Source organism: Gavialis gangeticus, unplaced genomic scaffold, assembly GCF_001723915.1.
Source record: "Gavialis gangeticus isolate Ggan-Ray unplaced genomic scaffold, GavGan_comp1, whole genome shotgun sequence".
NCBI lineage: Eukaryota > Metazoa > Chordata > Crocodylia > Gavialidae > Gavialis > Gavialis gangeticus.
This window is the reverse complement of record NW_017729024.1, coordinates 1,251,564-1,263,996: the sequence shown is the minus strand read 5'-3', so window position 1 is coordinate 1,263,996 and position 12,433 is coordinate 1,251,564. Positions and strand designations below refer to the sequence as shown.

Genomic DNA, 12,433 nt, shown 5'->3' with positions numbered 1-12,433 from the left:
TTTTTTTTTTTTTTTAAAGAGCTGGGATGACAGGCTGGGCAGGGCAGCCATAGGGGTGGGGGTTGGGAGGTGCGCAGGCAGGGGATGGGGCCTGGCAGGGGTCCCCCCAGTCCCCTCTCCCCCTCCTCCGCCCCTACTTACCAGCATGGAGTCCCGGTCCAGCTCTCTGCAGCAGCGAGGAGGGACTGCCCAAATCTCCAAAGCTCTCCGAATAGTTTCCAAATCGATTTGGAGAACTTCAGATCAATTGGGACCTTTTAACTGGTCTCCTGATTCGATTCAGATTCGGAGATTCAGCTGCCAAATCGGGCCAAATCTCCTCCAAAATAAATCAGCACCTGAACTTTGTACAGCCCTAACCTATAGCAAGGCAGCACAATCCAAGCACACGCCCTGTACTTGGGGCCATCTTGGGAAAACACCCTGGGTAAGAAAGTAGTCATAGGCACCCATATAGGGTACTGCAACCTTACAGGACTTTCACTGTTAAAGGCAACAGCATTCTAGAACCATTGCACCGTAAACCAATAGGGATTTAGCAATCATTTGTGAGCTACAGTGGGGCCATTTCAACAGTGATAGTGTAACAACTGATGCCCTGCAGCTATTACATGCATCAGCTTTGTTAATAGAAGGCATAGTAGCTTTCCTTCAATTCACCCCACACCCTGTGGTGCCCAATGGAGCAGGACCCTATGGACCAGCTCAGAGCAAGGTTTGACAGCAGTTTAGGCACTGCAGGCTGTGGCCTTTACTTAAAAGACTGCATCTGATAAAATTGAAATCTAATATGAAAGCTTAACATAAACCTAAACCCAAACCCAACAAACAGATTTCAGAGTCAGCAAAGCTGCAGTGGGCGACACCTCTGGGTGGGAAGGAACACTATCCTTAAAAATAAGAACTCCCCCTCTATTTTTAAATGAGAATCAATAGGTGCCTCCAAATCCACTGGCAAGCATAAAAGTGCAATTTGTGGAGGAAAAGTACTAGAATTTAAGGTGAAGGGAGGGGGAACCCTCCAGCTCTTTGCAGAACATAGGTGCTGTTTGTTATGTCAGTTCTGTTACATACACTGGTCTGATTTGTGTGTAAAGGTTGTAAGGTAAAATGGAATCTCCTGTACAGCACTCTGACTGAGTGAGGAGACCCTAATGAGAATGAAAATACCTGATTGTCAATCTACTCATTTGTTTAGGGGGTTTCTTTTCCATTTAAATGGGAAAAATGTATTTGGGCTACAACAGCACTGGATGTTCTATTGTACCCCAAAGGAAAACCTTCCCTTTTGCTTTTAAAACTTCCTGATGGTGTATTCCTGCCTGCTCAGCCTGCGGGATAGGAATTGGAGAGGGGAGAAAATACCAACCTGGGGTGTCTTCCCTGGAAGCATACATGCAGGAGTACAAGCAAAACCTTCCTAAGCACTTGGCCAGTTTAGGAAAGAAATGAGATGATGTGGTTGCTTGTGGTGTGACAGGAGAGTGATATCAGTGAGCCAAGGAGAGTCCCTTCCAGCTTTGTGTTCCTAAACAGGAACAGCATGGTGCTTTATTAAGGGACACCATTACTTTTGCTTCTGTGTTCTGTAAACTGTACCTTGCAACCGTGCATTGCTTACATTTAACCATGAGTAAAGCAAATAAGTCCCTTAAGGTTTTTATATCTTCTCCAGACCCCACAAAAGAACAAGCACAGAATGGAGAGCCATTTACAAAATAGTCTAACAAGCCTCACCAGGAAGTAAAACTAAGTTCCAGTTGGTCTTTGAGTCCCAGGGTGTAGGTAAAGTCATTTTCCAGCAATACACCAATGAGGTAGAATGTATCCAACTGAAAAGAGGTTTAGATTGTGCTGCATTTTCCTGTACACAAAATTTATGCTGGTGCCTCTGCTTGAAATAATCAAGGTAGAGTTTGCCTCTTGTTTGTACAGCCCGTTAACATCACAGAATAAAGAATCTTCTTGTGCACTGCCAAGCAGATGTGGTTTCAGTCATTTATCAGCATCTGGAAGAATATAACCTTTTCCAAGAGGAACTCCAGCTTTCAAGGCTTCTGGCCAACTTTTGGTTTCATAGTAGGTTGATAAGGCATCAAAGACTGTCAAAAACAGTGATAAAGGTCAGTCCAAATACAGAGATAACTGGAAATCTGGGTTCATTTTTCACTGGTTTGAAAAAATCAAGTCAGAAAAAAGTATAAGTTGTTGCCATCATGGTGACCATGGGTTTTGCACTGGTCTTTGTTTGGATCTGGTGAGTGGACATCTTAAGGAACTTGCATTGTCCATCACTTCCCTACCCCCGTAGTCTCAAAGGTGTTTCACTGCCATAAACCAGCAGCTTTGGGAAACTCTGAAATCCAAGTGACAGCCACATCGCTATTCTGGCAACCCACCACAGATCAGAACAACCAGGGCCTCCTGAGAACCATCAAAGAACATACCAGTCTGTTTCCACTAGCTGCCACAACACCATGTTAGTGTTTCCTTGCTGCCCAACACTTTTGAAACATGAAAATGTTCAATCGTAAACCCAGGCCATTGTTTTCAAACCTGGGTTTCTGAAGAGAGGCACATAAAAGCAATGGAGCCTGCATATACACCTGCCTGCACCTAGCTTCCCCTACACTCATCTTAGGCAGTAGTATTTTGAGGTACGCAAGGTAGTGCCATGCAGAGATTACCCAATATAGTATTGAGGCATTAGCCTAAGCATCTGCAGCTATACTGCTTCTGTGCCATGCAGGCCCCTGTGCACAAGGTAATACATTCACACCTTGGTCAAGGTCTCTGTGCCCGGTGCCATGTCATAAAAGACTGTTCCTGGACAGGGTGTCCTTGACCATCAGTACCCCAGTCTGGGTACCAGGCAGACTTGAGGCAACCAATGTATTGTTCCTATGTGCTAGCCCAGGTCTCTCAAATTTGGCATTAGCCTAATTCTTAGCCAAACCGTTTTTCCACCAGCAACAAGTGCTGTAAGTGCTCCATTCCTCTTCTTGCTTTAATCTAGCCCAAATCTGCCACCTCCATTTGCAGCCAGTTGTCTGCCCAGACAGCTGACCAGTCACCAGTAGTCATTACTTTCCCATTCCTCCACCCCACTGCAGACCAAGTGCTCACCAGGAATTAAATGTGGGAGCCCAAGCCTCTTAGGAAGGTCAAGGGGCAGAAGGCTGCTGCTTAGGAGTGTGGAAAAGTTCTAGTAAAGAGGTGGAGCCCACAGAGACTGCACATCCCAGCCCAGCAGTTCACTGGGAACAAAAGTTCCTCTAGCTTCTGGAAATGGGGCAACCCTGGGCTATAATCAGAACTCTGCTGGCCCCACATCCTTCAATGGTGTTGCCACACAACTGCACTGGACAGTCTGGCCCCTTACCCTGATTGATGGCCAGTATCTCGGAATGATAGTTCTTCTCATTAACATTCTTCACCATGTACTCTCGGATGGGTAGCCGGGCTGTCTGCAAAGAATGTTCTTGTGCCTTCCGCAAGGTCAGCTTCTACAAGGCAAAATAAATTATCACACATAAACACTTCTATGCAGTCATACAGCTTGCTAATACAGTTGTTTGCACACTGGGGCATTACATATGCACACATAGCTTGGGAGATGGACTTATGCCCTTTGTATCTGGCCAAAAATAATAGAGAGACACCAGAGCCATCCCTGTCAAAAATCCTACACACCTCCATCCACTATAGGAACCATCCTACCAGATTAACCCACAGGTCTGGCATGGTCTTTGACAATGCCTGGTACCCACTGTCTGTGACAAGAAGCTACAGAAAAATGTACTCATAAGGAATATTTTTTCCTGTCCCCCAGTGAATAGAAGCTGGCTTGTGCCCTGGAGCATTTAATATATCTCTTCCAGAACTTTGAGGGAAGCTGCCAACCAGTCATGCTTTAACATACAGTAATAAGGACCCCCCCACACACAGACAGTACAGAGAATACTTGCCAACTGCTCTCACTCCCAACCCCTTCTCATTAGGGTTAAGGTAAATAAGTGGAAAGGGATGAATTCCTACTGCACTTGAGTTTATATGGCTTTGATCTCAATCTAGGTTTCAGCATGAATATACCACAAGGACTCAATTGGTACGATGTGCTTAGTGACTCATAAGTCTAAGGGCTTCTATACGTGCGCACAGAGCTTGCTCTGAGGTGCTGGAAATCCAGCGCATCGGAGCAGAGTCAATTAATTGAGTCCACTGGACCACACAAATTGACATGCTCCAGCAGCCTTCCACATCATGTGCATCAGCATCCCAGAGCATCTCCACGCTGAAAAAATAGCAGTGGGGTGCTTTGAAATACAACACGTTCAATGAGCTTTAGTTCAGAGTGCCTCACCGCCATTTTTTCAGCACGGGGACGCGTGAGGACACTGACACACATGATGTGCAGGCTAATTAAAATGCTCAGCACCTCATCCCACACCACATGTAAAAATGCCCTAAGATATCAGCAGTCTAAGAGAGTTGGACAATTCTGTCAATAAGTGTTTTGGGAATGGATGGAGAGGCTCTCAAGGGAACCTGGCTCCTTCCTCTCAAGCAGCTTCAGCCAGGTTAGTTCCTCCATGTGGGCTCAGGCAAACCATCCTCCTTGTATGACACCATTAATGGGCCCCACAGGTTTCATGGCAACATACCAGATAAAAAGTTGGTCACTTAGAAATTCAAGGGTAAAAGAGCAAGATGCATTCAATGATCTGATCATGCTGCAAGCAAAGAAAAGAAAATGGCCAGGCTGCATGCAATATTGTCCCCAACAGCTCCAGCAGCACTTGATTAGGAAAAGGCTCTGAAGAGACAGAATTTGGAAAGTCTCAGGTGCACTTACCTTCCGAATGCTTTCATCCACTAGCCCCCCAAGGATGTACACTTTACTTGAATCGACATCCTGAAGAACTAGAAGCAAAATGAAGCACAGATAGGTAAGGCAAGTGCCACAGGAAGATACACCCCAAACCCGCCTGGAAGTAGTGAAGCTGCAGTACTCAAATGTGTGACCTCAAGCTGTGGCTAATACTCCATACTATTCTTGTAGTCAACCCCCTGCTTCAAACCTGTGCTCCAAAATCTAAGATTGCTTTGGTGGGGAGCAGGGTGTGACGTTAAAGTCTGCCCGAGTCTTCAGAGAGCCTGAAAGAGCAATTCAAAAGTTGTCCAAAAATGAAGAAATCTATAGAAGCCACAATAGCATGGTTGTTAACCATTTCACTGCTGATAGATTTGATAAGTGGTTAGTTCACTTACCCTACAATTCCAGCCTCCTTCCCATGGCACTTCTCAGATCACAAGTCCCAAGCTCGAGCTTCCTCTGTTCACTGACAAAACCTACATTCCCCTTCACTCCTCAATGTTTGTAAATCAGTTACGTGTTTTCAGTACAAAATTCTGCAGCACATTTCAATCTGATAGCAAGGTACCTAATGGAGTGGATGTTGCAGTGACTGTATTGGAATCACAGAAAATTAGGGTTGGAAAGGACCTCAGGAGGTCATCTAATCCAACTCCCTCTCAATGCAGGACCATCCCCAACTAGATCCCAGCCTAGCCTTTGTCTAATCAGGTTTTAAAAACCTCCAAGGATGGAAATTCTACAGTCTCTCTGGGTAACCTGCTCCAGTGCTTTCCTACCCTCCTAGTGAAAAAGTTTTTCCTTAGATCTTCCCTCCACTTCTCTCGCTGAAACTTGAGACCATTTCTCCTTGTTCTGTTGAACAAGTTTGTAAATGTCTCATTCAATTCAATAAAAGCTAACATGTTAAAACATTATAGGGCAGCTGGCTGGAGATTCTGTCACTCCAAAATGCATAGCATAAAATTTAACTTGAGTTAGACAAAGAGCATGTGGCACCTTAATTCTGATGTTTAATTCACTGCTCAGATATCTTAAATACTGATTATTAGAGATGGGTTATGAATTGAGACCTCAGCTATACTGGTTAGAAACTGATTTGTCTGAAGTAGTTTAAAACCCGATTTAAGAATACCTTAAAATCATGGCATTTTCTTACATTAATTACAGATTCTAAGAACAAGCAAAATAATTACCATTCTCAGAGTCTGGAGTAAGAAAAACAATTGTCTCTAAAGGAAATAGATCAAGGTAACTTTCCTGAGTTGTATCCATCTGGAAAATATAAGATAGGGAAAATAGCTAAAGTTCAACTGCCATAGGAGGCAGACAAGGTATCAAAACTGGCAATGCTCTTGATCATTTAAACTGAGATTAAGATTGTTTGTCAGAAGAAACTAAACAATGTTAGTTATATGTATATGCCCATGGTAATAATGTCCCAAGATTGCTTCTCTATTTTCACATAATTACCCTGTCCTTTCCTGACCAACATTAGCAGGTATGTATTGAGGGAAAGGTCTCAGCAGTAATCTTAACTACAAAAAATACTGCATGCCAATAATTAGAATATCATCTGAGCTGGAACTCTCAGTTTCATATTCCACCCCCGACCCCTTCTCTCCAAAGATTTCAGTAGGAACGAAAGTAATTTGTTTTCAGTCCTGCCTTGGACCCCAAGCCATGGAACAGGTCTTCACCGAGCCGGACACTGCACAAACACAGAAGAGATGGTCAGTGCTCAAAAAAGGTTACAGAGTACTGCGGGTGGGTTTGACTCCCTGGACAAGAGAATGTGAATTCTAGTCCAGCCAATCAGCTGTGTGGCAATCTGTACAGGAAGTCATTTAGGTGGCAAAGTTTAGGTCAGCTGCACCTCTGCAGTTCCACTGATGGCAACAGTGTTTTGCAGGAGTAACAGAGGTCGCAATAAGAAGACAGCGGATTTAACAGATTTAACTGAGGTCATAGTTTGGCCATATAAAATCTTAGTTATTGTAAGGACAGGCTAGAAGACAAGTACCCAGCTCAACTCTCACATTCTAGCTGAGTTAGCAAGGCAAGGCTGTTAGAAAAAGCACACGTTTATTTGTCAGTTGACAAAGCTAATCCAAAGTCTAAGATGCAAGAGGCACAGGGCCCCTACAGTGCCATATTTTGGCATCACTTGTCAAAGTATAATCAAGCATAGAGTCAAATCTTAGAACACAGAAACTGTGTTCATCAAGGATCCATTTCATTCTGTAGCCATAGCAAGATACTTTGGGAGAGGGGACAGGAACCCTAAAACCAGGGGACGTTGGATGGTCATGTCCCAGAAACCAAAAAATACCCAATGTCCTTCTCTTTTCATTTACTTTGCAGCAGTTCTACAGTCAACCTATGATCAGACTGGAATGTAATTCTCTCCTTTTCTCTGGCTTTGAATAAGACACCCTGGTTTCATAATTTTAACTAAGCCATACAGAGACTCAGTCAGTTGCTAATCTGCTGGGTATATAGAAAAGTAGGGAGGAGGAAGAGGAAGGTTATATTTTTGTGGTGCTGTCTTCAGAAGAACTCCTGTTTAGTTCACATTGCTAGAAGTCACTATAGTGATATGTTTTGCTAGGTGGTAGAAGACAGTAGACACTGTTGGGCAGAATTCCTGCTCAAATGCCAGCAGGTGCTTTGACTCCAGGTACTTACCAGATAGTTGGAGAATCCATCATTCATTCTGAAGCACTCATCATAAACCAGACTGCCTGGCACAAACCCCGTGAGGCAGATCCAAAATGGCTTTTCAGCTTTCTTGTTGGAACCGTACAGCCTCCTTATCTGAGCAGCAAGCCGACTTACTTCCTGCCAAGTGATAAAAAACACCAGCTCACAGCAGTTTCTCAATAGCTTACAGGGCTCCGCTAGGAGATATCCTATCAAACCATGGATGTGGTCGACAGTGTAGAGGGAGCCGAGCACCTACACTGTCAAATAGATTTGCTAACAGGTATTTTTAAAGGACATTCTTGAGGGCAGTGAAGACTTATGCTCTACAGCATGGTGGCAGGACTGCCGAGGCTCTGTTCTGCCCAGTGTGGCACAGCAGCTTGTCCTCACGAGAGGCAATACTGTGAACCAGGTGCTTCAAGCACACTGCATAGTTACAAAGCAGGCTAAGTGACTCAAAGCCCTATCAGGTACTCAGAGGGGGAACATCACACCCACATACACAGCTACCTAGGAGTCCAGCAGAGACAGCACGAGTCCACAGGGGTGTCAATGGGAAGCAGTGTCCATGCCTTGTGCTGAGAGAATTAGCCAACTCTGTGTACTCTAAGACTTTCAGGCTCCTTAGATAAGTTTGAGGAGTAATGGGCACTAGCTAGCTGGTGATTTCTGCTGGTGTCCCCCCTTGAAATCCTCATTATTAACCTTTGACCTTCACTCTTATTCTTATTTTTTCACCAGTTGTCCCAGGTATTCAATTGTTATACGTTTAGTAGCCTCCCACAAACCAACGAGGGGAACTTATAGTTTTTTTCAGTGGGTCTAGGCCAACAGTGCCTTGCGTAACAAATAGTTGGGTTTTTTCTAGCAACTGTGTACCCTGCAGCATAAGAATAAAGCTCTGCAGGACCACCACATTTGGCAAGAGATTTTGTCAGTGTTTCTGAACCAACTGGCCCCAACCCCAGTCTCTATCCCCAGGGTAACCTGACATGGCTTGAACCTGGGGGGGCTTTCCCCTCTCCCTCCAACATCCTTTAAAATGAAACACTTTGTCACAAGCACACTGCCATATAGGAAAACAACACAAAAAAAATCACCTTTCAGAAACATAGTTACAAAGGTCTGTCACTACCCAGGTTCAAATCCTGCAAGTGGATCTAGATGCCTGCACTCTGCCAAGTCCTACCACCTCCATGGAGACCCAGCAATCAGTGCGGGGTACCTTGCCTGCCAGCCTCACAATACAGTTCAACCCCAAGCAACAGCCCCTGCAGCAACTCCTACCTTCCTGGACATGTGGCGAGTCATACTCAGGTCTACACACAGCCGAGGCCCACACTCCTTGGCCTCCAAAAGCCGCTCCCTTGTAATTGCCTTTAAAACACGCTTGCTGTGCTGCTCAGCTGAACCTGAAATGCAAAGCCATATGTCAAGACTGGGGAAGAGAGCTGCTTTGCTCAAGTTATCCCAAGTACCCGCAACATCACCATAAATCACTGGGTTCCATCATTTTAGTAGGAGTCCTTGGAGATGGACTAACCCAGGGGTGGCCAAACTGCAGAATACATGCCACAAGTGGTATAGGCAGCTTCCATGTGACAGGCAGCAGACTGGGGAGGTGACAAGAGCACAGTGGTAGATAGGGCAGAGAGCAGAAAACAGCAGCAGATTTGGCAGAAACCGTACGGCAGAAAGCAGAGCAGCCAACCAGGCAGGGGAAAGGGACTGGAGTGGCTCTCAGAAGGATGTGGATCTAATTTGTGGCACATCTGCCAAGAAGGTTGGCCCCCACTCAACTAGCCAATGGATGACCCCTGTCATGGTGCTTTTCCCCTCCTTCTCATCTGTATTCTTCAGTGCTGCCCTAGATCTTTTTTTCTTTTATCTCAATTTTACTTGCTTGCTTTGGGTTTTTCCCCTCTGTTTCTCCGGTGTCCCCTTCTCACACCTACCAGCAGTCACAGTCTTCTACAATCACCAAACTGATCTCAGCCAGGGAAGCACAGGGAACATAGCAGTCCAAGTGAGACCACTGTGGAAGACCAGTGTCTGACACTGAGGGGCAGGGCCAGACCACAGAGGGAAGGCAGTAATGCATTAGACAAGTGCAGCCACTCTGGGGAGGATCCAGAGTTATGCAACAGCTTCCCTTATTCACCCCTCACCCCACCTCTGCTTCACACATGCTAAACCAGTCAGGAGATTCATTTATAAAAAGCCGACACCACTTTTTTCTGTGGACTGAGCATTTTCAAAGAATTGGATTTAAAGCCACACTACCAGGAGTTTGGACTAAAGCTGAATGCACTGAACTTTAAGAGGCAACATCCCAATTCAGTATTGGGAATTCAGTGTGATATGAACCTCTGCAAGTTTATAGACATATCTTTACTACAGAGTTAATTTCTGCCCCACCTCCATACGGAAACTCTAACTTGTGTACCGCTGTTCATAAGAGAACACCACTCATGCTAGCAATCCCCCTGCATTTTAGGTGTAGCTGCTCTCACCCAAGTGAGAAGAGTTACTGCAAATGTCACCATTCTGAGTTAACTCCACAGTGAAATCAATCAACACACGCAGACAAATTCCAAGCTGCTGCACAGGCACCAGCTCACCCCAGCTGAAGACCCAGCCCTATTGTTTTCTGGCTGCTTGTACCTTTATCTTCACCATGTTTGGCTTTTCTTCTCTCTCTTTCCTGTTTTCTCTTATTCTTCTTTGCTGTAACTGTTCTTTCCCAGTGTCTCTGTTTCCTTAGAACATTCCTCTTTTAACACAAAAGGAGAACAAAGAAGGACTGAGACTTTCACAGAGCCCCAAGCGATCTAAATATTATCAACTTACACCACTTTTCTAAAACTGAGATGCAAACTAGAATCTATTTTAAAAAGCAATCATTTTCAGCCACATTTGGCACCTGCAGGCTTATTCACCCACAGCCTTCAGTCCAGAGACCTGTGTGCACCACTTGAGTTTCTTCCTTGTGTGAAATTCCTTGTGCCTGCAAAATTGTACAGGCAAATATTTCAGAGGGATTGAAGTACCCTGAGCTTAGAAACCAAAATTTTGTTGTGGGTTAAAGGAAAAAAAATACTTTAAGAAGCTTTACGGCCTAAAAACAGTAATAGTCGAGAAGCAAAAAGACAATGGGTAAGTCTGTTCCTTGAAGAAGATCCCATTCAAAGGCAGCAGGAACAAGCCTCAGTCTAAAATATTTTCCTGTTCCAAGATTTCCTGCCCCACTCTCCCAAGTGAAAGGATCCATGCTGTTTTCTGCCCTCACCAAACAACATTCACAAACGACACTCCACACATCTTTAAAACAAAAAAATCAACATCCCCCATTGCCTTCCTTAACCAAGTTCTGCAACTCAGATAGTCAAAATAAAGCTTAGAAAGACTGAATTTCCTTTGACCATTTGTTCTATTCCCCACTATTTTGCCCATTTTTGCTTACATGGATAAAGCAAGCCACTTAGTTTCACCATCCCAGGCTCAACCTCTTCTGCTTTCTTGGGTTTCTAACACTACACTCGCATGGTAAAAATCCCTGGGATCATAGAGAACAGAATGGCTTGTTTTAGTAGTTGTTTTCAACGGATCCAGTGCCAGCAGTGGGGGTTCACACTACAGTGACTGGGCCTGTTGGAAATTTGACCTCCTGCATACTAAGAGTATTAGGCCTTGAATGCCCACAAGACCCACCTGTGCAACCTTGTGTGCTCTCACAAGCCCCTTGGCCACCAGGGGCAGCTCACCTAGGTATTGAAAAGACCAGGGACCCTAATTTGCAATGTGCATACCGAGCTCCACATCTCACATCCCACAGGAAGGTCCTTTGGGCTGTCCCAGCCAGTGTTGATCTGCAGGAGACTTAAGCTTTCACAGACATCCTCATCGTGCCCTCCATCTCCCGGGCAGATTGCCCCACACTCCCAGTCTTGGTCTAATGTAGCCATGGAGTCGCTGTGCTCCGTCTCCAGCTCTGCATGTTTAATTTTTTCTCTTTGCCCTGAACATGCCAGATAGAGAGAAGGGGGTCAGAGTCTAAAAAGAGCAGCTCACGCCAGCACCAAGCACATTTATTTCTAGAGGCCAGGCACACCATACCTGCCTTCTGACTTCCTGGCCTACTACACCCTGGGAGGCAGACGGGAAACCTCATAAGTCAGCATGAAGTTGCACCCCATGGAGTGCACCGCATGGAGTTGCACCACCTGCAATACTTCAGCCAGGAACACACACAGTCCCAGCAGCAAATCTGACTGGCTACATTTATCAGCCCGGGTTTTGGCTGAAAGCAAAGACAGCGACACAATGAAGAATCAAGAGAGGAAGTGCACACTGCTCAATCAGCAGGCCTGGCCATTTACCCCTCTCTGTAGGAGACAGCCAGGGTGAAGCAAGGTGGGTAGGCTGGCCGTCATAGAGGGCTGTCCGGTTATCCTCTAGTGATATGCAACTGGATGCCTTTATGTCCTCTATTTTTCTCTTGAATAGAAAAATTTTCTTGAAGAGAAAAACAGAGGACTTAAAGCATGGGGTTTCATATCAAAAGAGGACAGAGGAGCAGAAAACCAGACTGTCCTCTGATGCCCCCTCTCCTTGCAGCCCTCCTGCTCTGGGATCCCATGATCCCTCGCCCCGGCCGCAGGGGCTCTCCCGGGAAGGGCTGCGAGGCTCCGCTTCCCCAGGCTGCCCTCTCTCCCAGCCCCAGTGCCCTGCTGCTACTGCCCCACCCCCTGCCCCGCACGGCTCACCCAGGCGGGAAGAGCCCCTGCCGCTGGTGCCCAGGCCGCGACCCCGCCAGACACGCCAGTGCACGGCTAGAGGCGGTCCGCGCGC

At 45.7% G+C, this 12,433-nt stretch overlaps 1 protein-coding gene across 2 annotated transcripts; it reads right to left on the bottom strand.

The window, feature by feature from the left end:
• Window positions 1-1,634: 1,634 nt before the first annotated feature.
• Window positions 1,635-11,985, bottom strand: TRMT10B (tRNA methyltransferase 10B). Of its 2 annotated transcripts, none has more exons than XM_019516811.1 (9): window positions 11,699-11,985; window positions 11,392-11,600; window positions 10,247-10,355; window positions 8,870-8,994; window positions 7,565-7,717; window positions 6,073-6,151; window positions 4,856-4,923; window positions 3,383-3,506; window positions 1,635-2,102 (listed from the first exon to the last, which is right to left on the bottom strand). In XM_019516811.1, exons 1-9 carry the CDS (start codon window positions 11,751-11,753, stop codon window positions 1,996-1,998), a joined length of 1,029 nt encoding a protein of 342 aa, XP_019372356.1. In that variant the 5' UTR covers window positions 11,754-11,985; the 3' UTR covers window positions 1,635-1,995. The 2 variants fall into 2 exon arrangements, with proteins under 2 accessions (XP_019372356.1, XP_019372357.1); XM_019516812.1 differs by having other exon boundaries at window positions 11,703-11,982.
• Between the last annotated feature and the right edge of the window lie 448 nt (window positions 11,986-12,433).